General features: G+C 35.5%; 2 protein-coding genes across 4 annotated transcripts in view; one reads left to right on the forward strand and one right to left on the reverse strand.

Annotated features, from left to right (window-relative positions):
- The window catches only part of BRWD3 (bromodomain and WD repeat-containing protein), a 61,463-nt gene extending 58,259 nt beyond the window's left edge, over positions 1-3,204 (reverse strand). The window contains exons 1-4 of the mRNA XM_089244479.1: positions 3,068-3,204; positions 2,890-2,948; positions 2,748-2,777; positions 2,546-2,605 (exon numbers count right to left, since the gene is read on the reverse strand). Coding sequence (XP_089100605.1) covers positions 2,546-2,605; positions 2,748-2,777; positions 2,890-2,948; positions 3,068-3,116 — 198 coding nt within the window. The 5' untranslated portion in view covers positions 3,117-3,204. The remainder of the gene's footprint in view (positions 1-2,545; positions 2,606-2,747; positions 2,778-2,889; positions 2,949-3,067) is intronic.
- On the forward strand, positions 2,990-22,194 carry Dhdds (Dehydrodolichyl diphosphate synthase subunit). 3 transcript variants are annotated; one of them, XM_089244482.1, is made up of 7 exons: positions 2,990-3,129; positions 7,096-7,286; positions 8,662-8,804; positions 9,703-9,819; positions 12,789-12,890; positions 15,564-15,783; positions 20,726-22,194. In XM_089244482.1, exons 2-7 carry the CDS (start codon positions 7,107-7,109, stop codon positions 20,927-20,929), a joined length of 966 nt encoding a protein of 321 aa, XP_089100608.1. In that variant the 5' UTR covers positions 2,990-3,129; positions 7,096-7,106; the 3' UTR covers positions 20,930-22,194. The 3 variants fall into 3 exon arrangements, with proteins under 3 accessions (XP_089100608.1, XP_089100607.1, XP_089100609.1); XM_089244481.1 differs by lacking the exon at positions 2,990-3,129 and adding an exon at positions 3,333-3,621; XM_089244483.1 differs by lacking the exons at positions 2,990-3,129; positions 9,703-9,819 and adding an exon at positions 3,485-3,621.
- The last annotated feature ends 1,847 nt before the right edge of the window (positions 22,195-24,041 follow it).

Below are 24,041 nucleotides of genomic sequence, written 5' to 3' on the forward strand. Positions count from 1 at the left end.
TAAGAGAGTAGAAAATCGTCTCGTAAATGAGAGAAACGTGTTAGTGAGAGGGCGCACTGTATTTCTTTCATTTAGTCCGAATTTTCATGGGTGCTAGGAATTACCTGTCAATTTTAATTTTTCTTATTTTCATTTCATTGGTTCTGAATTTTCATTAGTTCTCAGGCAATTTTTTCATCGTGTCCCCTAATTTCAATTGGTTTTGGAATCATTTCTTTCATCAATTTAAAATTTTCTTCAGTACAAAATTTTAATTTTTTTCCCCCCCCCCCAAAAGGGGTTTGCTAAAAATGCTGCCATTTAAGGGAAATGTTGTTAGTGGGGGGAAGCCGGTTGCCCCAGCCTAGTTTTTTGTTAAATTACATTTGTGTCTATATTTTCGTTGTACAGTTGAACCTCGATATAACGATACTCTGTGGACCAAGAAAAAATATCGTTGTAGAGGGATTATCGTTATACACCGGTACTCCGCTCGACGAAAATAAATCAGTCAATTTGATAAATAAATAAAAAAGAGGCCTAAAAGGGTTCCGCCATATAAATTAAACGTTAAAAAGGGCTCGGCGAGTCAGAAAAGGTCGAGAACTGCTGCATTAGAGTATAGACATTTCCTAACAAGACTTGGAAAAACTATCGTTGTAGAGGAATTTAACGTTATATCGAGTATCGTTGTAGCGAGGTTTCGTCAAATATTTTTCAACGTTCCTGAATACAGTCGAACCTCGTTAGTGCGTCACCCGGTTAACACGCCACTCCGCTTACCGGGTCACTTTTTGGAAGTCCCAATTGTCCTCGGGCATGAATTGGCACAGCTATGGCTTACTCCGTTTAACGAGTCACTCCGCTAATTAAGTCATATTTTTGCTCTCCCAAGAGTGACTCATTAAGGAGGTTTGACTGTATTTTGTCGCCTTAAGACGCATGCTTTCCCCCCCCCCCCTATTCGGCACGGTTCGGGGGCCTCTCAAAAATGAAATTAGGTGGAAATTCTCGAGAATTTGTCCGGTAGGGGGCCTCAGAAAAATCACTTGGTCCGCAGGGGTCCATAATATGCTCTGGTCCCGTTATTTTCGGACGCAGGGCCCCCACTGGGGGCCCTGCGTCCTTGGAAGGTCAGTTTTTATATTTTTTTTAATATTTCAGAGAAGAGGAAAAAAACTGCAGATACGATGCCGGTCTATAATCTACAATAAGCAATTGAGGTGGGTTTTTTTTTTTCCCCTTCACAACGCATAAACCGCGGATTAAACGCATGAAATTATTACGGTGAGCTCAAAACGCTGCCAAGAAATACTCGGCTCGCTTCTTCATATTTATACGATTTCACTCCTATTTTCGGGGAAACGGACAAATATGACCTAAATATTATCGACGAGGAAATCATTGCCCTAAAATACAATTTCAATGGGGAAAAAATAATTTTTAATATTCACTGAGAGGTTAAATACCATGAATATTGAACTTGTCTCATCTCAGTCATTGAGTGACCAATCGACATGCATATTACATCATGCATCTCTTTTCACCTAATAGAAAAAACAAAACGAAGCATTTCGAAAAATAATCGCCAAGCGAATCCGCTCCGAATAATAGAGATTTCAACCGAATCATCCGCCAAGATTCGCTTTTCGCCAAACCACGGCAACCCCCGCATCATAACGCTTCCACGTCGGAAGCCATGTCACAGCGTTTCCCCCCCCCCTCCTCGCACTCCACAAGACAAAGGGCGATGATGCGATTGTATTTTTTTTATATCGAAATTAATAAAATATGAATTCATCGTTAATTACAGACAAAATCTGTCACAACTGAGAAAAAGACAGACGTAAACACGATGAAAACCACTGGGAAAACGCGAAAATTCAGCCAAAAACGGGAAAAACCCGAAAAAATTAATTTTTAAATTTTCATTAAAAAATGCCATAAAACGATTAAATTTCATGAAATAAATTGTAAAAAATGAATTTCGTGAAAAAAATCATGAAAACGGTAATTTTCGCCGTTTATTGAGTTTGAACGTTTTTTTCCGGTAGCGTCGGCACTTATCGTCACAGCCGAAACGACCGATCAACGAAAAAAATACTAATTATCACTATTAAAAACTTTTCAAAAAAAAAAAACGCAACATCACAATATGCAAACAATGAATGCCGTCGAAAGGATCGCTTCTCCACTGCGATCACCGAGAAGAGAAAAGCACCGATCGTTACGAAATAGTACATAACCTCTGATTGGACCCTGGCTACGCGACGTCACGACTTTCAAGATCACATTCATATATATCACCCCCACATTATTTTTTCCTTTCCCCCCTTTCCTCGAAAAGTACAACACACCGATTACCGATTAATTAAATCCACAAAAAAAAAAAAAGTGAACTTACCTCAAACACACACGATATGAAAATTCATAATCACCGACGGGATCGAAGAATATTTCGACTTTTAAAACAATCGAACTCGTATATATCGTTTCTGGGATTAAGATCATAACTTTCATAAAATTTATACAATAAAATAATAAAGACACATAAATGTTTACTTACTAATTCATCGAAGCTCTGACTGTGGTACTCTCCTAACCAATCGACCCTTTTCGGTAGCAGCTAGGAGAAAAAAAATGCAAAAAAAAAACAGCAATGTGCAAAAAAATTATTAGTAAGTTGTCATGTAAAATTGAAGTGCAAACAAACAACACGTGCTATACACGAGGTTTTTATAGCAGACAGCTTTTAATCCACAACATACCTGATGTTCCTCCACTTCTCTTCGTAACACCTGAAACGGGAGGTTTGTGTTAGTAAGGTTTTTTTTTTAAAATTCTTAACTTTTACGATTCACGTACAAGCAGGAATGTAATTTCTAAGAAATTATTTAATTAAACTCTCACCTCAGCAGCATTCTTACAGGCTCCACTTCTCAGGAATTTAATGATCAGCAGGTACAATTCTGAAAAACAAACAGATCATTCACTATATACAATCATCATTACGTCTCATAGTAGTAAGCCTCGTAGGAAATAACAGCGGTTGTACGTTGTTTAAAATCAGACGAGAATCGTGGCTTACCCGATTCGATTTTTGAAGCACCGGGACCTTTCCTGGAACAAGCTGACATCTTTTTTACTCAGGTAAATAATATTACCATCAACTTACTAATTCATATCTGTCGTCACTAATAATATCGAAGATTCACTCGAGAAAACAGTCAACACCATTAACGGCTAGCGCAAGTTGGTCGACCAACATTACATTATCCTGCCGCCCCGCTTGATATCACTCCGCGTGAAGATGTAGTTCCGAACTCCTACCGCGATTAAGTTTAGATTTACTCAGAAATATCGGATTTAAATTATTTTAAATACATTCATTCACGGTAATTCAAGTTTATTTATTGAATTTTATAGTGTAAATTTCTTCTATCACCGTCGTTTTTGCGGACTGATATATTGCGTAGGTTGCCCTCTTCGTGTTTTCAAGGCATTCATTCCCATTTGGCGTTGTTTGGCTGACTTTTACTTCGTAACAGGAAAGGATGGACTTTTTTTAAGTAAAAATTAATTTAAATGAATATTTTTTGAAGAAATAATTTCGTGATTGAAACTTCCGAGAGTGAATTACCGGTGAGATGATTTCATTTTTGTTGTAAAATAGTTTTAACTGTCGCTTTTGGTTCATGTTCCGCATTTGTGGACATCATGTATCGGGATCAGTTAAATCAGCTGACATGGGCAAACAGGGGTATTTGCCCAGGACTTCCCCCCCCCCTCCCCAGAATTTAGTGACCCACAAAAAATTAAATTCATTCGCTGACTCGCTAAACATCTTTGGTCCAGTTTTAGTGGTATTGTAATGCCTGTTTTTTGCCCTGGGCCTGACTTTGACTTGATGGGGGGGGGCGGCCCTGGGCAAAAGAGGTATTGGGCCCCTCCTTCCCCGATTGTGGTCGAAGAGGTTTGGTACCTCAGTAAATACAGTATATGTTGTTTGTGTGAACACATCGAAAAAAGAATATGCACTATTTTGAATGAGAAATGTAATGTAAAATTCTCTCTGAAATATCACAATAAATGATTTTTTCACACTCACAGGGCCGTCTTAAGAGCACCATGGGTCCCCGGGCCAAATGACTTTTCTGAGGTCCTACCAGGCAAATTTGCAATCATACTCCTCGAAAATTTCAACTATATCTCATTTTTGTGAGACTCCTCTTCTCTTGTGTGCCCCCCCCCCCGGCTGTGCCTGGGTGGGCCCTGTGCGGTTAAGATGGCACTGCACTCTCATAGGAGCAAAATCATTGATAATGTCATCAAAATCTAATTTTTGAGTTATCTCAGCTTTAATACACAATAAAATTAAAGAGATGACAGTTTTTCTTTGTAAAAGACTTGAGCGAACTGATGATTTTATCCTTTTTAATAAGAATGATCTTTCTCTAGAACAGTTTGGTATATTGGTAATAAGTTGTTAATGATGATTCAATGCTGTCTCAACATTTGGAAATGTCTCTCTTAAACGTCTAGTGTTATTTAGCATTTGTGGCATTGTGTCACCAACCTGAACCAAAATTGTTGCAGTTTGTCTGAAAAAGTGTTTGCCAGATCAGATGCACAAAGGTTTGCAATTTGCAAACATGAAGAATCTTCATGAAGATCCTCAAAGTGAAATATGCTGAAAACTACAACATACATCGCAGAACAATCTCTGGGGAGAATTTTCAAGAATGAATAGAAAACACTACATGGGAAATGTTTACCGCAAAACATTTCCAGTCAGTTAAGGGCTCGTTGCAGAACAATGCAAAGCATTCTGCTTTATAGATGAAGATTTACATGTTAATCAAACATGCAAACTTGTCGTTTCATAAATCATTTTATGGTGAAAAAGATGTGAAAGTGAGGAATCGAACAAAAGACTGTGACACATTGAAACATATTTTTATCATATAGTTAATATTGCAATAGGTACAATGCTGTGTAAAGTCTGTTACTGATTGGTTTAATATTAAAATTGATATTAAATAGGGCAGAGCTGAATAAATCCCAGGTGTAAGGTTGCAATGGCAAATAAAAAATTGGTATTGGTACCTGAAACTGGCAACATGAAAGGTCACGATGCCCTGAAAGTCAAAAGCAGTAATATTTTGGACTTTTTTTTGGGGGGGGGGGGTAAAAATGTTTTCTGGTGCCTAGGTATTTTTGTTGCAATTTGTCCAGCCCTACAATAGGGTTTGCTAGTAATGGGCACTTTGGAAATTGTATGATCGGCCTGTCATTTCCGAGGGTCAGCCGATTGTCCCCTATCTTTCCTTCTCCCCCCCCCCCAGCTTAAAAAATACAATACAAATGGGCAAACAAGAGGAAATATATTTATATGTACATATATTGAGTATATGTTCTTTGTTCCCCCGAATCCCTGGAAAAGTTGAAATGACAGATCCGAGAGTATGATGTGATTTAGGGGAAAATTTGTTGATTTCCCAAAATTTTACCAAATAAAATTCTTGAGTAAAATATGTAATATCTCCTTTCTCTCTTATAAATTTGGGGCCTCTTAAAACGTGGGAGCCCATGTGGAAATCAGGGCCTGTTAGCCTCCCCTCCCCCTTTGCAGGTCATAGTCTGGGCCCTGATAATGAATCAAAAACATCACATGGAATGATACCTAAATGCATATTTACAGAAAGGTATAGCCCAGTGTGGCAAATACAGGGGAGGGAGTGTCAAATTTGAGGGGGAGAGAAACGTGTTGGGTATTTGGGTGAAGTTGTGCATGTTTCTCAAGTCTTCATTTTGCCTGCCCACAAGACCGTAACCATAGTGATGGGGGCCCCCACACCCGAATCTTTGGGGGGTTTACCCACCAAATTATATATGGTGAGATTTATCCCAGGTTTATTCTGCCCTGAAAAACAGGGCTCTGTCATCCCACCAACTGCAAGGCTAGAACTAGCTAGGGTCGGGGATCTTGGGTGGCAATCTTGAGGAAGGAAGCAAGTTTTTTGTTAAAATATAAAAATAACAAAAAAAAAAAATAAAATAAAATCACTGACTTTTGCAATGAAATGGGTGCAGAAATCATGTTTGCCCCCTGACCAGGACTTTCTTTAGAGCATCATAAGACTGCCGTGTCCGAAAGAGCTGTGTCAGCAGGGCCATCTTAACTTTTCCCACAGACCAAGTAATGCACTAATGATGCCCCCCCCCCAGAAGTCCAGCAGTGTTAATGGGAATTGTTATACAAGCTATTCAGAGATTCCTCATTTACCAATAGGCACCTGGCCACCATCTCGTGCATCAATGCAGCATTGCCCCTGATAAAAAAAAATCTTAGTTACGACACTGGCTGACGGTACTCACAAGGGAGTGGCTGACAACCAGGGCTTTATGATGCATGGGCTCACCCAGACACCTGGTGATGAATGAGGAGCCTCTATAAATACCTTCTAAAGTATTCTGGGGAGCCGCAGATAAACCATGAATAGGGCAATGGGAGCTGTGAGTGACAGAAGTTTAAGAACCACTGACATCGGTAAAAACGTTTTGTTTTTTTCCCCCTCTTTGTGAAACACATGCATACAAGGGTGTACAGAGGGTGGGGAGCATGTCCCCTTGCCAACAATTAAAAGTAAAATTTTGAGGTTATTTTTGTTTTGTGAAGAACCATTATCATGTTCGAAGAGCACAAAAATTTTCCCAACTGTTTAAGGCAGTGTTTGATTACTAACCCAGCAGTGTGCTCCAAAAAGGGTGGGTCCTGTGTATATTCCTACATATATATATATATATAATGAAGAAAAGAAAGATTTAATAAAAAAATTTTAATTCTTCACATTTGACGAATGTATGATAATTTCGAAACAGCAGCGATTGTCTTCTAAAATATTTCCTTCTAGACCAATTTTTTTTCCTTTCTAAGGCCATTCAGTTTTAACAAGTGAATTTCTTTGTCTTATAACTGATGTTTTGTTGATTTGATTAGTTTGTTTTTATATCCAATGTAGCTTTACCTTTTTTGAATATAGGCCTACATATTAACCGCTAAGTTACATTCAAACTTCTGTGTTGCATATATTTGTATTTATTTTCTTATTGTAGGTTATATCTCGATGGCATGGTTTAAAGAAAAGAAACTTTCTTGGCTGGAAGCAACATGCATAGAGGTTTTGAAAAATGGCCCAATACCTCAACATCTGGCTTTTATAATGGACGGAAATAGGAGGTATGCCAAAAAGATAGGTTTGGAGAAAGTCGAAGGCCATTTGCTAGGCTTTGAGAAGCTGTCCGAGGTAATAAATAAGTATTTGATTTTAGTGTTGATTGCAATTGTTTTTTATTGCATTTTCTCATTTAAAATATAAATTTCTGGTATACAGTCGATGTGTGCAAGTTTTTATGAACTTGAACAGTTAATAAATGGGGGAGACGTTCAAAGACAAGTTCAGGACCAGAGGACTTCATAAAAACTAGAGTATTGACTGTGCATCACAAAGTTCTGGTGGCATTTTATGTAATATATCCATAGTTACTACCGAAAATGAGAATTTATTCTGTTGCCCGGGCTCAATATTTGTTTTGGCATCCCCCTCCTCGTAACTTTTAATGGGAAACAAAGTAAACTCAGTGCCCTTCCTGCCTCACTTAGTTGCAGCCCTGACTATACAGTGATACCTCGGCTTATGAGTTTTTTGGCAAAGGAAAATTTTTTTCATGATTTTTCTTCCTTGGATGACAAACATTTTCATTGATATGCACACTGCAATTTTTGTTATCTATATGCACATTGATTGATGCACACTCTAACATAAAACAGCCATGTTGTGAGCTAAATTTTTGCTTGAATCATCAGAATTATTGTCACTCAAGCCAGATTAGCTTATGTCCACCTGAGAATCTTTTTCCACATGTTCCTCCACATGTCTTTCTGAAACTTTTTGAATCACTTCATATAAAATGAATGATTTAGCTAATAGGAAATGCATTGAGAAATTAATTTGAAAGAATATCAAATCATAGTATATTTCCATAGTTTTTCCTTCAGCTTTAATGCTATGCTCTATTCGAATTGTATAGTTCACAAAAAAAAAAAAAAATACATATATATTGTCAAAAATAATTCTGCAGAGAGTAGAAAATAATTTTACACTCATATTAAGTATTTATTCTTTGTATAAATAGTAATTTTTGTATAATATAACAGTCACTTTAAATATTACATGCAATTAACGTGTATTTCCAATGGGAATTTTTTATGTTGAAAAGCAATATTTGAGGTTTTTGGTGAGACAGTTTAAACCATCAAAAACTGTCATGCATCAAAAACCTGCCAACCCTGGCTTAATCATATGTGACTGAAAACTTTCGTCTTGTGTTGAAAAAAATGCATTTTTGAAACTTGTGAGCTTCTACATAGGCAACTACAAGGGTATAAAAAGCCATGCTTGACGAGAAAAAGTTGATTAAATTCCTTTATTTTTGTAGGAAATTGCAAAACTGTGGTATTGAGTAACATCAGCATATTCAGAAGCACATCAACTATTTATTTGCGTTATTGTCATGTATATTCTGCTGTTAAAAGTTTTTAGTTTTAATTATGATTTTTTTTATTGGTTTATATATTTTAAAAAATATCTCAAAGAAGTAATTGTTTTTTCTTCCATAAAGACATTGGAATGGTGCCTTGATTTGGGAATCAAAGAAGTTACGGTGTATACCTTCAGCATTGAAAATTTCAAACGCTCTGAAAAAGAAGTGAATTGTCTGATGGACTTGGCACGTGAAAAATTTGAACAATTGCTAAAAGAGAGGTAACAAACTCTTTTCAATACTATCCAAATAATAAAAATTTTATTTTTAATAGCACTTTGGCTATTTTGCAGTCTTGATTGCATAGTAGTGGACATGCAAGATCTCTTCTCTTATATGCATCAGGGAAAACAAATCTTATTACTGTTCACCAACAATTGGACCCTAGAATTTTCAAAGTCCCCCTACAACATTTTTTAAAAACTCTCTAAAATTACTATATTCTAAAAATGTACTACTTTACCTATGAAGGCTGTTCCTGAACTCTCCCAGAAATTGAAAGATGGAGATTGATGATTTAATTAAATTCGCCGACAACAGCCCTGGCAATGGGATTGATGATAGTACGCTTGAAAACCAGGACTTGACAAATCAAAAAAATAATTTAGGTGCTACCCAAATTTTTTAGGAGCCAAGCATAATTTTTTCTTAGAAAATATAAATTTGCCTGTGACTGGAAGAAAGAAAAGAATTTCCCCCTGTTGACTCTTCATGATGCGAGCAAAGTTGCCACATTTTTGCAATTTCTGAAGTGGGGGTAACGCATGTATCACTCAAATAAGTGTGTTGTGACCCTGGTTTCTATTGCAAAAATTGTTGCCTTGATGCATTCTAGCTCCTCTTTTATTTTGATGGTAGAATTTTGGGATACATCTGGTGGGGCTCCGCTTAAGTGTGAGCTCCAAAACAGTGCCGGGTTTGAGTTTGCCTCTATGAAGTTTGCCATTGTTCACTATGTATTTTACTGTCACTACGACAACTTGAAAATTAAAAACACAAGCTTTGCACTATATCAACTAGTATGCGTGTTTATATTATCTGTATAAATAGTGTTACGTCATTGGATATTTTTTCTAATTTTCCACCATAACCTTCGCATATGATTCCCCATTCTTTCAGAGAAAAATTGGAGAAGTATGGAGTTCATATCAGGATATTGGGTGATTTGACTCTCCTGCCTGTAGATCTGCAAAAATTAGTGGCAGAAGCTATGCTTATTACACAAAATTATAAAAAGTAATTTTTTTTTCCTATTCATTTACTTTTATTATTTATTTGAATATGCCAGTGTTATAGTCATACACTGTGCATGAAATTTTAATTCTAATATGATTATGATGACCATATTTAACCAAAAAAAATATGGGAAGTTGGGATAAATTATAAGTGACAACACGCTTGTCCTCACCAAACATGTTGCCAATTGTCAGCGTACTGGCCAGTTATTACTTATAAATAACCCTTGGCAACAAATGCAGTGTTACATGCAGCAAGTCTTAAAATGTATTTCAAAATAAAAAATTAAACATGACAAGTACATGAGATGAATATTTATAGGCATTCATTATGGCATATCTATATATATATATATATATATATATATAAACGAATGTATGTCTGTTTGTCCTTTATGCATTACTACACCATTCATCCGATCACCATGAAACTTTGGGAAGCTGTTGAGTACACTCCCGCGAAGGTTTCTGGCATAGTTTTTTTTCCCCTTCCTTCATTTCCCTTTCTTCTAAGATTGCAGCAACGCGCAACCTAGTAATTTATAAATTATACAAATTACTTTCATCCCCGATTCTAGTAAAGATTAGAAATTGTAGTAAGCTTCACTGAAAAAAACTATACATTTTTATAAGAAAATAGTCAGGAAGGGTATAATACTGGAATGTTTTGCATACATTTTCGAGAGGAGTATGTGTAATTATAGTGGTAGTGATCTACCCTCAGTCTCTTGGAGCAAGAGAGAGAGAGAAAAAAAAAACTGGTCTTTTACAAAAATTTTTGTTGTTTATTGTAAATGCTTCCTAATTTTTCAACCCACTATAAAATGCAGTGTTTATATTTTTGACATCAAGTCAGATGATGGTATATTGAAAATCACTTGTAGTAACAAGATTTGCCACTGTGCAGTGGTGTAAGCATCCAGGTTCTAATCCTATTAGCAGTACAGTGTTGGTCAGCTGAAATTGGTTTTCTGCTATTTTTCCAACTTCGAGGCACGAATGCAAGCTGGTCTCCCATTTGAAAAAAGTTTCTCTGCAGAGAGCAGGCATACCTTCAACATGATACTTACATACCATGAAAATTAAAGCATTTACCATCATCACTTCAAAATATGGAAAACAGATGGTAGAGAGAGAGGACACAAAAAAAAAACACAACCCGGACAACATAAATACTTCAGGGCTATGCATATACAAATACACGTACAGCACATGCTGGCATGTACCAATTAGAAATTCCGTAAAGGAATGTGTGTGAGATGCATGTATGGTTAACCCTCTAGCCATGCAAATATTGTGTTTCATGTATTCTATAAAATTTCATATATTTTCATATATTGGCACATTATTATTACATTCTATATACGTAGCAGATAAAAATATCCCACAATTTTGTACAGAAAAATTTAAAAACTGCCTGGGCTTGAGGGTTAAGTAGTAGTCGCAGGATTCTCACTATAAGCTGTATTTGTTATATCAGGTTTTTACTATATTATAACTGAAGCTGGAGTACTTATAATTTCAGTAGTTTTTACAAAAAAGCAACCTTCAATAAAGAAATAGTTTCAAAATACAACACAAGCTTGAGAGTTTGAATTTTGAAACTTCAAGGTTCCAGATAAATAATCCAAGGTGCTGGAACTTTACGAAATTCATTTTGAAAAGCAGTTTTTTTTGCCAAGAACAATTTTCATTTAATTTTGTCTCATTTTTCTTATGAATGAGATCAATTTCAGTTTGAAGGGGTCTTTGATCCCTAGACTGGTGTCTTCAGTGTACCTGCAGGCCATTTTTTTTCACAGGCCCTGGTATAGTAACTTTATGGTAGGATAAAAATAACATTTATATTAAACATCTAGGGCTGGAGCCTCTGACAGCCTTTCTTATAAAGTGGTTATGCGAATTAAGGCGCAGAAAAGGTAAAGCGCTAAATATCCTTTAGTAAGCTAAATAGCTAAATAAAGTAAAGCTAAATAGCTAAATAAAGTAAAGCTAAATAGCTAAATAAAGTAAAGCTAAATAGCTAAATAAAGTAAAGCTAAATAGCTAAATAAAGTAAAGCTAAATAGCTAAATAAAGTAAAGCTAAATAGCTAAATAAAGTAAAGCTAAATAGCTAAATAAAGTAAAGCTAAATAGCTAAATAAAGTAAGGTTTTAAATAAAGTAAAGCTAAATAGCTAAATAAAGTAAAGCTAAATAGCTAAATAAAGTAAGGTTTTAAATAAAGTAAAGCTAAATAGCTTTCTTATGGAGTATTCCTCGTATCTATGGCCATTTCAGCATTTCGAGTCCGTGGGCAAGTTGATGTTCCGTTCCCCTACCCATAGCTGGAAGTAACAGCTTACATATTTACATACACTCAAAACTCATCATACCAGATTTCATCCATGTATGACCCCTATGGATATGAGGCCCCGGATCATGTTCACATGGGCCCATAGATGGCCCTGATTCTATGGACAGCTCTGCTGGATTCTGAAAGTGGTAGCATTTTCTCCTGCTATATTTCACGTGAAAGCTTTATTATATAAGTATTCCTTCACAGCTCTTTGTGACTACCTTCACCACTTTTTATGGCTCCTCTTTCATCTGATTTTCACCCATGGGCCCCTTTAAAATATCTCAGGACTGCAGGGGGGGGGCGACATGATCCCAGGTTGAGAACCACTGATGTACAGTAGATGTGCCATGTGCTAGTGTCCGGCTCATCCAGTAATTCAGTAGTTTTAGGCAAATTTTCTTCGATCATTTGAGATAAAAATGTATGGCTGCGTGTGTGTGTATAAAAGTTTATAATATTTAAATAGGCTTTTTTTTAATTAACTTCCAGTAATATGTCACACTCTGGTGTCATATGTGCCGGATTAGCGAGAATCTATTGCATTAAAATTTCATACTTTGGTATTTGGTTTATAAAAAAATTAAACTGCATTTCACTTCGAAACAATCTATTTCTTCTTTCTTTTTAGAACGTACCTCAATGTATGTTTGGCATATACCTCAAGAGAGGAAATAACAGCTGCTGTCAAAGACATCACTGATGGTGTGGTTGCTGGAAAATTACAGATAAGGTAAGTTTATAGTTTGCAATATCGTTAAACAATCGTGGAATTTTATATGGTTAATTTAAGACCCTAATGTGTTTTTTTAATTGGCTCTAGTTTGATGGGCCGGAGTTAAAAAACATAAACCAGTTTTTTTTCTCTTGAATGTTGCATGCAGCGCACAGTATTTTCTTTCATATAGTTCAGTGTTATGATAAACATTTGGTATTGCGAATTATTTACAGCTGCATATATCATATCTTCAGCTCTTTTTTTCCGAGACATTAGAATAGAAATTAATATTTTAAATATTAATTTGTAAAAAAATATTTTATAAAGGTTTGTAAATGTTTCTAGATTTATATACGAGTAAAAAAAACTTACATTTTTGTTCTGCAAAATCATGGCAAACAACCCCTTCATTTCTTAAGATTTGATTATTGATGAATGGAATTTTATTTTCCACATGCAAACTTCACACTGCTGTGGACTGACTATTTTCAGGGGGACTTGGTTAGCTATAGCTAAGGGCAGCAAGTTCGGAGGGGCATTAAATTTTGAGAAATGACTGATCAAGAAAATTTTTAGCGTTGGAGAAATGCGAAAAAAAATTTATAGCTCACCTTAAATCCACCAGACAGCAAAAGATTAGGTCAGTGAGTGACCAAACAAGTGACCTAGAGTTTTCAAGCATTGTGTGGGAACAAAAGACTGTGCAAGCATGTGTGATCAAAAGAGTGGCCTAGAAAGCCAGGGAACAGGTCAGTGAGCGACCAAAAGAGTGACTTGGAGAGTGTGCAAGTATGTGAATGATCAAATCAGCCACCTAGAGCATGTGTGAGTATGTAAATGATCAAAGGTCATCTGAAGCTATGAATTATTTAAAGAGTCATGTCTAAAGTGACCTAGAATGTGAGGTATCAGGTCAGTGAGTGGCTTAGAGAGTCTGTGATCATGTGAATAACCGAATAAGTGACGTAGAGCATATGCAAGCATGTGAATTACCAAAAGAGTGACCTAGAGTGTGTGCTAACATTTGAATCACAGAAAGAGTGATGTAGGGAGTGTGCAAGTATGAGAATTATAAAAAGAGTGAGCTAGAGAGTGTGTGAGCATAGGAACGACAGAAAGAGTATGCAAGCATTTGCTAGAATGGTTGAAGGGTGCCAAAACTTGTGTAGCCCGCAGGCAACAAAATAAATCCGCCTCTGACTATTTTATGACTTTTTATTCTCAAAGTAGTGAAATTTGCATCTGCAGATTATACACTAGAAAATATGGTATAAATTTTCACAAAAATATTCCCTTCTTTCTGTCCAAGTTCCTTGATTCTGTTAAATCAGTGGGTCTCAACCTTTGAGACCATGGCCCGTAAATTAAAATGATTGAATGATTAATTGTTGTTTTAATTGCACACTATTTACAGTTACTAACCAACATGGTATTAATTAACTGATTAAAAACAGCCAACTAATTATTCAAGACACTTTAGTCTGCCTGATTTGTTATCGTGTGTATGATTGATGTCATGGCTTGGTGATTGAGAAACTTTTTTTAATCAATATTCTATACCCTCTAAGCCAAGGTGCACAGCGTCCATCCCACAATAGGTGTTCAGGTAGAAAAGTATCACACATGATGAATGCCTAGGCTGACCATATTTCTTTCATAAAAGTGTGGGAAATATCCAAAAAATTGTCAAATACAAGAAAAATGTCAATTATAACCAAAAAATTATTGAAGGCAAATGAAGTTGCAAATTATTGCCAAAAAATTTGTCAAATGGAAGTTGCAAATTATTGCCAAAAAATTTGTCAAATGGAAGTTGCCAAAGTTCCCTCAGGGAAGTTTTCAAACAAGGACGAACCGGGTATCAAATTTGTGACACTTCTAAACATCCTTTAGTACTTTAGGTGAGTATCTTACCGATCTGGACTGTCACGTCCCGGCTAAGCATCATGATGAAGGAAAATTCCACTGAAAATGATCGAAACAATTGATACTGTATATGTACCACTGGTCTCTTATTGGCAGATCTGAACCCTTCAAATTCTTACCATGGACTTTCCCGGAGATAGTGGTGAAAACATTATCAAAATGGAGAAAAAAAATCTGAAGGGACATATGATATCTTTTAAACAATTAAAACCCATTTCTTTGGGACCCATCGCATTTGTGTACTCTCAGGAACAAACAATAATCACTTAAATGCCCACTATAATGGTCATCAGCCGGCCAGCTCTATGGCTATTGTATACGTCAACAATCACCCTAAAATGTATGGCTTATGCTGTGGCAATATGCAAGATGAGCTGTTTCAGCGCAACACGTTTTCACAGTCTACAAAAATTGCACAAGTGATGGATATAAGTGATGGTTTCTTTAAAATGAGTTAGAGTTTGATCGAAATGAAAACCTCAAATAATTGAGATTTTGCATCAAATGAATTAATTATTTTAATATTAAAATGTATGGGATACATTATATATACACTATACTATAAACTAGCGATCGAAGCCAAATGTCATATAATTGAGGGACATATAAACAAGATTCTACTGTATTTTTCTAATTGTAGAAATACAAGGCATGAAGTTAGTCGAGATAGAGATATCTTGACATTGCTGCTGAGAGGTTTTAAATAAGAAATGTATAACTACATTGTGGATTTATTATCTTTTTTCTCTCTCTCAATATCAGTGACATCGAGGAAGATTTGCTGACATGCTCTTTGTACTCTGGAAACTCGAGCAAACCTGATTTGTTGATCAGAACGTCTGGAGAAGTTCGCCTGAGTGATTTCCTCTTGTGGCAGAGCAGTTATAGCCTTTTATCGTTTATGAAAGTTCTCTGGCCCGAATTCACTATATGGCACTTATTTTTGGCGGTGCTTTATTACCAGCACAGTCATAAGAACATGGTAAGAGCACATCATATGTATTAATATTGATATGAGGTGAAAGCAAGTTTTTTTTTATGTAAGGAAAATTAGAACTTTAATGAGTAAAAATAAACAAAGAGTTTGCTATATTTTATTTATCTCCTTAAGGTATCCTACTACATTAAAAACGTGATTTTGGAAGAAAATATTGATTTTTATTTTTTTATGAAAGACATATTCCTTGTGATTCTAAAACAGGCCTTGTTTTGTTTTTGTGATGCTCAGAACCGAAGTTACATCCACTTTAGTGCTGCAATTTTACATACAAGTAATTCATGAATAAAAACTTTAAACAAGTTTAACAAAGAATGCAATTTTTGACATTTTACTTGAGTTTCAAACACGATTTCTAAAAATCTATTCATTGTATCATAACGAAATTTTGATATGATATTCTGCTATACATTGCAGAGGTTATGAACTAAAATCTAAGGTCTACTACATGCATTTGTATATTTGTCTAATTACAGTGTTTTTACAGGATCTGTCGAATGGAATTTTAAAAAATTCACATGTAGATCAACAGATTTGATAGTAACTTATGACCACACAAATACAACGCTACAACAGGCAAAATGCCCAACGAGGTGATCCTTTTGCCAACCATGAAATCATTTAATTTTTAGTTCATAACCTGCACCATTACTAGCTGCATGTACTGTGAAAGTGACAAAACGTCCCATTCAGAGAATCTTTTGCAATAGTGTTTGGAATATCTCGTGGATTTTGCTTAAAATTTGACATAAAAATGAATTTTTCACAGAAAATGACATTTTAGGTAGTCCAAAATTTACTGTTGTTTTCACCATTTTGGGACACTTTCTTTCAAAAAATGTTATTAAAGTTCACTCTAGTACCATTTTACAGAAAAGTGACGAGAAAGTTAGTTGGGTACCTTAAAATTTTTCTTTCTTTCTTTTACTTTAGTACACCATTTTTAGTTAAACCTTGTTTTATTCCGCAGCACACTTGAGTCCATGGCACAATTAAATTAAGATTTTTGAATTATTAACTATTATTAATAATAATAATTAAACTATTATTATTATTAACCCGGGAAAACTTGTGAGATTTTCTCGCTTCCCGCCCGAAACTATTACAATAAAACCTGTCCGCAACAGAATCACAAGGGGCTGAGATTTTCTTCCATTGAACAACGGTTTCTGCTTAATAAATAGCGGTTCAATTGACAAAATGTGTAAAATTATGTAACGATCTCGAAAAAATTGAGATAAAATAAAAAAATTAATTGAAAATGAAGCAAATAATTCAAAAATAAATAAAGTAATTATTAAATAGTAAGTAATAATTAATTATTAAATATTTATCCCTTGTGTGTGATATATTATTTAGTAAAAATACCAACATATATATATACTGCATTTACACTGAAGAGCCAAAAAAAACTGGTACACCTGCCTAATATCGTGTAGGGAGCCCGCAGAAGTGCCGCAACACGACGTGGCATGGACTCGACTAATGTCTGAAGTAGTGCTGGAGGTAATTGACACCACGAATCCTGCAGGGCTGTCCATAAATCCGTAGGAGTAAGAGGGGGTGGAGATCTCTTCTGAACAGCACGTTGCAAGGCATCCCAGATATGTTCAATAATCTTCATGTCTGGGGATTTTGGTAGCCAGCGGAAGTGTCTAAAGTCAGAAGAGTGTTCCTGGAGCCACTTTGTAGCAATTCTGGAAGTGTGGGGTGTCGCATTGTCCTGCTGAAATTGTCCAAGTCCGTCGGAATGCACAATGGACATGAATGGGTGCAGGTGATCAGACAGGATGCTTACGTACCTGTCAGAGTCGTATCTAGACGTATCAGGGGTCCCATATCACGCCAACTGCACATGCCCCATACCATCACAGAGCCTCTACCAGCTTGTACAGTCCCCTGTTGACATGTAGGGTCAATGGATTCATGAGGTTGTCTCCATACCCGTACACGTTCATCAGCTCGAAGCAATTGGAACCTAAAATCGTCAGACCAGGCAACGTGTTTCCAGTCCTCAACAGTCCAATGTCGGTGTTGTCGGGCCCAGGCGAGGCGTAAAGCTTTGTGTCGTGTAGTCATCAAGGGTACACGAGTGGGCCTTCGGCTCCGAAAGCCCATATCGATGATGTTTCGTTGAATGGTTTGCACACTGACACTTGTTGATGGCCCAGCATTGAAATCTGCAGCAATTTGCGGAAGGGTTGCACATCTGTCAGGTTTAATGATTCTCGTTAGTCGTCGTTGGTCCCGTTCTTGCATGATCTTTTACCGGCCACAGCGATGTCGTAGATTTAATTTTTTACCGGATTCCCCAATATTCACAGTACACTCGTGAAATGGTCATACGTGAAAATCCAAATTTCATCGCTACCTCGGAGATGCTATGTCCCATCTCTCGTGCGCCGACTATACCACCTTGTTCAAACTCACTTAAATCTCAATAACCTGCCATTGTAGCAGCAGTAACCGATCTAACAATTATGCCAGACACTTGTTCTGTTATATAGGCGTTGCCGACCGCAGCACCGTACTCTGATTGGTTCCATATCTCTTTATTTGAATACACATGCCTGTACCAGATATTTTTTGGCTCTTCAGTTTACTTCAACACATTACACTATATATACATTCCATTACATACATTAACTATTCGCATCGCAAAATAAAAAAAGTACTGTAAATAAATTATTTTTTCCAGTGATCAATAACAGAGTTTTCGGCATGCAGTTCACAGCACACTCTTTGCTGCCTGACTTTCAGAAATCATACAAAAAATGCCATAGTCATTATGCTATAACGCCAAATTTCAACAGTTCTTTGAAACTTTTGACAGCATCTGTATAAAACTTCACCCTACTGTTTTTTCTTCTGAAAATGACGATTCTCTCTCATCTTCATCCTTTTTTCTAATCCAATTTCAAGAATCAACTGTCTTACTACATATAGTTTATTAAACTCACAGCATCACGTACGTAAAAAGTCTTTGCTAATGTAGGGCGGATGATGCAGAAGTCACATTGGCAAGCAGAGATTGCATAAATTAATTTTGGTAGAGAACTTCAGCATTTTGTGATTCCCTTGGCCTATTAGTTTGGGAAACATTTGTAGTGTTTTTGTATGAAAGTTTCTGTTAAGAGCATACGATTTTCCTTTCAGCTTCTGCGTTAAACAGGTTTTGTTCAATCCAGGTTTTTTAATGTGTATTTCACCATTGAAATCATGGGACCAAGATTTTTTTTCTTTAAAGACAGGCTTCACTGTATTTGAATTGTCACTTTTAGTTACTAACTTGAGAGGAAAAGAGGGTTAAAGAAGTGAAATTTTTGGTTAAGTAACACTGCAACAAATGTGAGAAAATCTCACGCAAGTTCTCCTGAGTTAATCACAAAGCAATTTATTGCTATTTATGATAATTTTTCTAATTCTTAAAACAAAACTCAATCTGAACTTGACAAATTTGTAGAATATGGTGTTTTCTTTTTTGGAGAGAAACTTTCTTGAAGCTTCTTCTAAAGATTCTAAGCGTGATTGGTTATTGTTAATGTTGTTCATTACAAAAAAACTGGTTTCACACAACTGTGATGTTAAAAATAGATTTATTGCTTTTTCAGTAGCATTTCAAAATTTGCTATTAATTGATTCCCTTAATTTGAATCTTATTTACCAAACCAAAGTTTTTGCATCTATTTTTAATGGTTTAATTATGATCTTCTGTCATTTCTTTCTCAATTTATTTTCTCTGTGACCTCTTCTTTTATATATTATTTTAATTCGCTAATGCTTGCACATGTCAAACTAGTGGGCCTTTTTTAAGAGCCTCTACATCATTTTTTTATTCACTAAATTTACTGATTAATTTCATTTTACTGGAGTGGCCACAAAACCCCAAGGACTCCACTGAGCACAGGTTATGAACCACTGCCTTAAACAATGGAATTTCTCTCCAAATCTGGAGGAAAATACTTGTATATATGTTGGCTGTAGGTGCATTAGAAATGCAATTTCCAAAATTTTATGCAATAAAGTGAACTTTTGAAAAAATTCTCAACAAGGACTTCATTGACTATACACCTCTGTATATATAGTTCAAATATTTCAATTATATTTCCAACAAATTTGATGGTCCCGTCTAGGACTTGTTTTTCAATTCAGGTACTTTTGACACAATACAACTTCTTGCAATACAAATGAGGTATCTTCTAAGGTCTACACATTATTTGAAAACTTTTTCTAATTGGAAGTATACCTCTAGGATCAACAGTTCGCCAGTAAAATTCCATACCCCCTGTTTGCTATGCACCCGGTATATTTTAAGCTATAATTATAAATATAATGGCTTACCCTAAAAAATTTACATAATTATTTCATTTTTTCATATTGTGGTTAACGCTTCTATTTACAATGTCCGACTCCTCTGTCACTATGCTTACATTTTTCCCATACTGTCCCATGTATCCGAAATCTAGGACCCTATACCTCAATATCGACAAGCTACAGTGAATCCAAATCCATCTGTTTTATCCATGACTGTTGGTTCTCCTTTGTCTGTTAGTGAACTGAATCTTTACCCGCTCATTACTCACCATTGCCCCGATTAACTATGCTATATAAAATTCTTCATAGACAAGCCAACATGTATTTTAGATAGATGTGAGTGTTTCCAAAAATTAAAACCATTTCTTGCTTCTGCAGACTTTTAAATTCAGTTTCTCTTAGCATACCACATAGTTGACTGGAACAAATTCTCCTCTCATGTTGTCGATTCACTCATGACTATTGAATTTTTGAAAAGATGTAAAACAATATATCCCTGTCACCATCAAATACATTCTCTTGTATAGGCCTCGGCCAAACAATATTGCATAAATAAAATTTTTGTACATAAGAGAGTATATTTTACTAATGTATATTTCCCTGTATTATATAGATAGAGAAAGGAAGAAGCAATTCATTAATAGAAAACAGCCTTGAAAGTGTCAATGGGAGAGATTCTGATATAGAAATGAACTCTGTTCTACACCGAAAAGTAGAATTTGTATCTGAACTGAGACGCAAGAGGTGTCAGAAATTACATGACATGTCCGAAGGAAGATCCGTGCAAAATACGCCATTTGTATGCAGTGATTCTTGATAAATTAAAATTTTCACTATTAGCTGACATTGATTATTCTTTCATTCAACCTCAAATGCTCTTTGGGCTTCGCTTAAGAAAAGTTTTTTAAATTACAGTTCACAATTTATGTTTAGCGAACAAAAATTACTTGATTGATCTATCAAAATATAAAAAAGTTTGTATTTTAAACAATGTATTTGCTACATAATCAAATTCTGTAAGCATCTCTTGGAAAAATGTTTTTTTACATTGTCCAATCAATGCAAAGTTCTTGACTTTTTTTTGCAAGGCAGTGATAGACTTAAAGGTCTGAATGAATGAACGCCAGACTTATCCCTTGGCCGAGATCTTTTCCAGCCCAGATTCATGGTATAGTCAGAGTCTGGGAAAGGGGTAGAGGTATGATGACAATGTTAATACAATCGTCCCCATCATGCTACAAGCACAAATGTGCAATGTCCTATGGGAGGAACATGGAAAATGACATTTGAATGTTTACTCTACCCATGTTACTCTAAAGTTATTTTCCAAAAATGTTTTGTAACGTGTTTCAATAGTGATATACATTCACGTTTCAGGCAAAACTTAAATAGAGCCAAATAATGTATCCAACCAGCTTTAAAAAAAAAAAAAAAAGGTGAAAATTTGCACATTCGTGCTTCTGGCATGAAGGGGGATGATGTGGTCCGATTTCCTGATGTTGAAGTTTCAAAAAAATGAGACGAAGAGAATTGTGAAACCTCTTAGCATTTACTAAGGTCCCTACACTTTTGTTCTCTAGCTTTTCAAAATGTTTTTTCCTTGTTTGTGTCAGCCAAAGTTGCTACACACATTAACATTTTTAAAAGTTTGATGGATTTTCTCTCAGCCCAAGATATCAAGGCAACAGGTGTTTCTGCATATTATGCTGAGATGAACTCCGACAGAAAAGTTATCTTGTTTCCACCGGGACATGAACACCCAGGCCCTCTTACATGCTAATAAGCATACTAAATAAGAATGTTTACCCAGTATGCAAGAGGACATGCACTCGTGCCCCGGCAAAGAAAAAAGAGATGACTTTTCTGTTGGAGTTCACCTCAGCACGATAGCTAGAAAATACCTGTTTCCTTGTTTTTCAAAAATTCGGGTTTTTCTGGTTTTTCAAGGTTTTTGTACTTTTTAAACTCATTTATTGAATGTGTGCTGTGATATGTGACATTTTCTTATCCCAGAGTTTATTCTATGATTTTGTTACAAATGTTGTGGTTATTTTTGATGAATAAAATTATCTTTGAACTGTTTTCAATCTTGTATTGTCTTAGGACTTTAAGAAAGATCAGGCTCCCACAGAAAAAGCAGGATGATTTTGCTTTAAAATTTAAATTAAAATTTTTTTTTCATAACACTATTTCAGTATCCTGTAAGATTGACTCGAGCCAAAGCAAAATGACAAACGACTTTGTATCAAAAGCAATTTTTGGCCAAAACAGGGTACTAGCACAACCACAGATAATTCTTTTCTGTCTCTCTCCCCTTACAATATAATTTTTTTTGGAGTTTTCCACAGTCCAGTCTGTCAACTCTCTTCGACAATACACACAGCAAATTATAACGACTTGTTTTTTACGAATGGCGCTCTTTTGAGACCACTTTCAAAAGCACAGTGAAAACGTGTAAATTACAAGGTCCAATGTAAATAAGTCAAGGTGGACCAGATAGTTTTACTGCGTTGTCCATGCTTTTTTTTAAAGGGATTCATTTACATTTTACATGTGTAATCGTTTTTGAGAAATATGAAGCACTTTTATTTCTAGTTCTTTACTGACCATTGCAAACATTTTTTATGCCTCTGCATGCCCTAAAAATACAGAAAACAACTGAATGCTACAAACCTAGAATATTCCTATGTATTCAACTGCTTTGTAATGTAAATTGTTGTTTCATCTATACACAAAATGTACACCATAATTTTTGAATGATGAATGTTACTGACCAAAAGACCATGAAGTACTGAATACAAAATTATTTTTCATCCAGACAGTAGTTTTTAATGACTATTCTATTTGTTGAACCCTCAAACAAAAAACAAATGAATAATTAATAAACCAAATGATCCACATACACCCCCCCCCCCTCACAAATAACCTTAAAAACAATAAAATTTTTGCTTTGGCAGAATCATTAATTGCAATCTATAACATTTGTAATATTTGGCAACATATCAATGATTCCCTTCTCAATTAAAATCAATTACACAAATTTTGTTGATAGCATTTCGTAAAAAAGGAAAAGTGGGAGCCCTGAAAGATTTAACCTGTTGCAAAAGTGAAAACTAAGGCATATAAACATGCGACCACACACAAAACTATACTGTCCTGAATTAGGGCACCCGTGGATGCTGAATTTTTTTTTTTAGATACTAAATCACCTAAAGTGTTTGAATTATCAGTCAGGTAGACTGCTGTACCTAAAGACAGTTGTACCCACAAACATGCAGAGTGGAGCTTCCCAACAAATGTAAACTAGTGATAAGCAGTTGCTCATGTAAAGCTGGCTCGTGGAAGACAAGATAAGCCTATAATTTTTACTCTTTTTTTTCGAAAGTGAAAGTAAAAAAACTTGTTGCTATCTCCCTTTATGAAAAAAAAAGACTTGAGTTGTACCTTTGTACAGTCGATATACATTCAGACCAATCGTTTTTGTCCCCAGATACATCAGCCATTTTTGAAAAAAAAAATTAATTCATTATTTTTAGTTTTTCTTCAAATTTCCCTATAAAGCAGTGTTTTAGTTTTCTGTAAAAACCATATAACATGATTGATATAAAGAAGTAGGTCCTGCACAAGTGTTTTTAAATTGATTTTTTTTCCTTTAGATATGTAATTGGTTGACGACTATGTGCTCGTGATTGTTGGAGGGGAAAAAATTCCTTAAATATTTTGTGGCCTTATGTCCGCAGATAAATCTGTGTGTCCATAGGAACAGCTGCTGGCTGTATTTAAAAACAAAAATTATATCTCCAAAAAAATTTTTTTTTAATGCAGCATTCCAAATTTTAGATTTTATAAAATATATTACTTTATTCACAAGGGTTTAGAGCAAAACCTGAGCATTTTACCAAGTGAAAATATGTTGCCCACACAGTGGA

This window comes from Pholcus phalangioides, unplaced genomic scaffold (assembly GCF_987345545.1).
Source record: "Pholcus phalangioides strain wild (caught in Gottingen) unplaced genomic scaffold, Ppha-v1.0 ptg000015l_1, whole genome shotgun sequence".
Lineage (NCBI taxonomy): Eukaryota > Metazoa > Arthropoda > Arachnida > Araneae > Pholcidae > Pholcus > Pholcus phalangioides.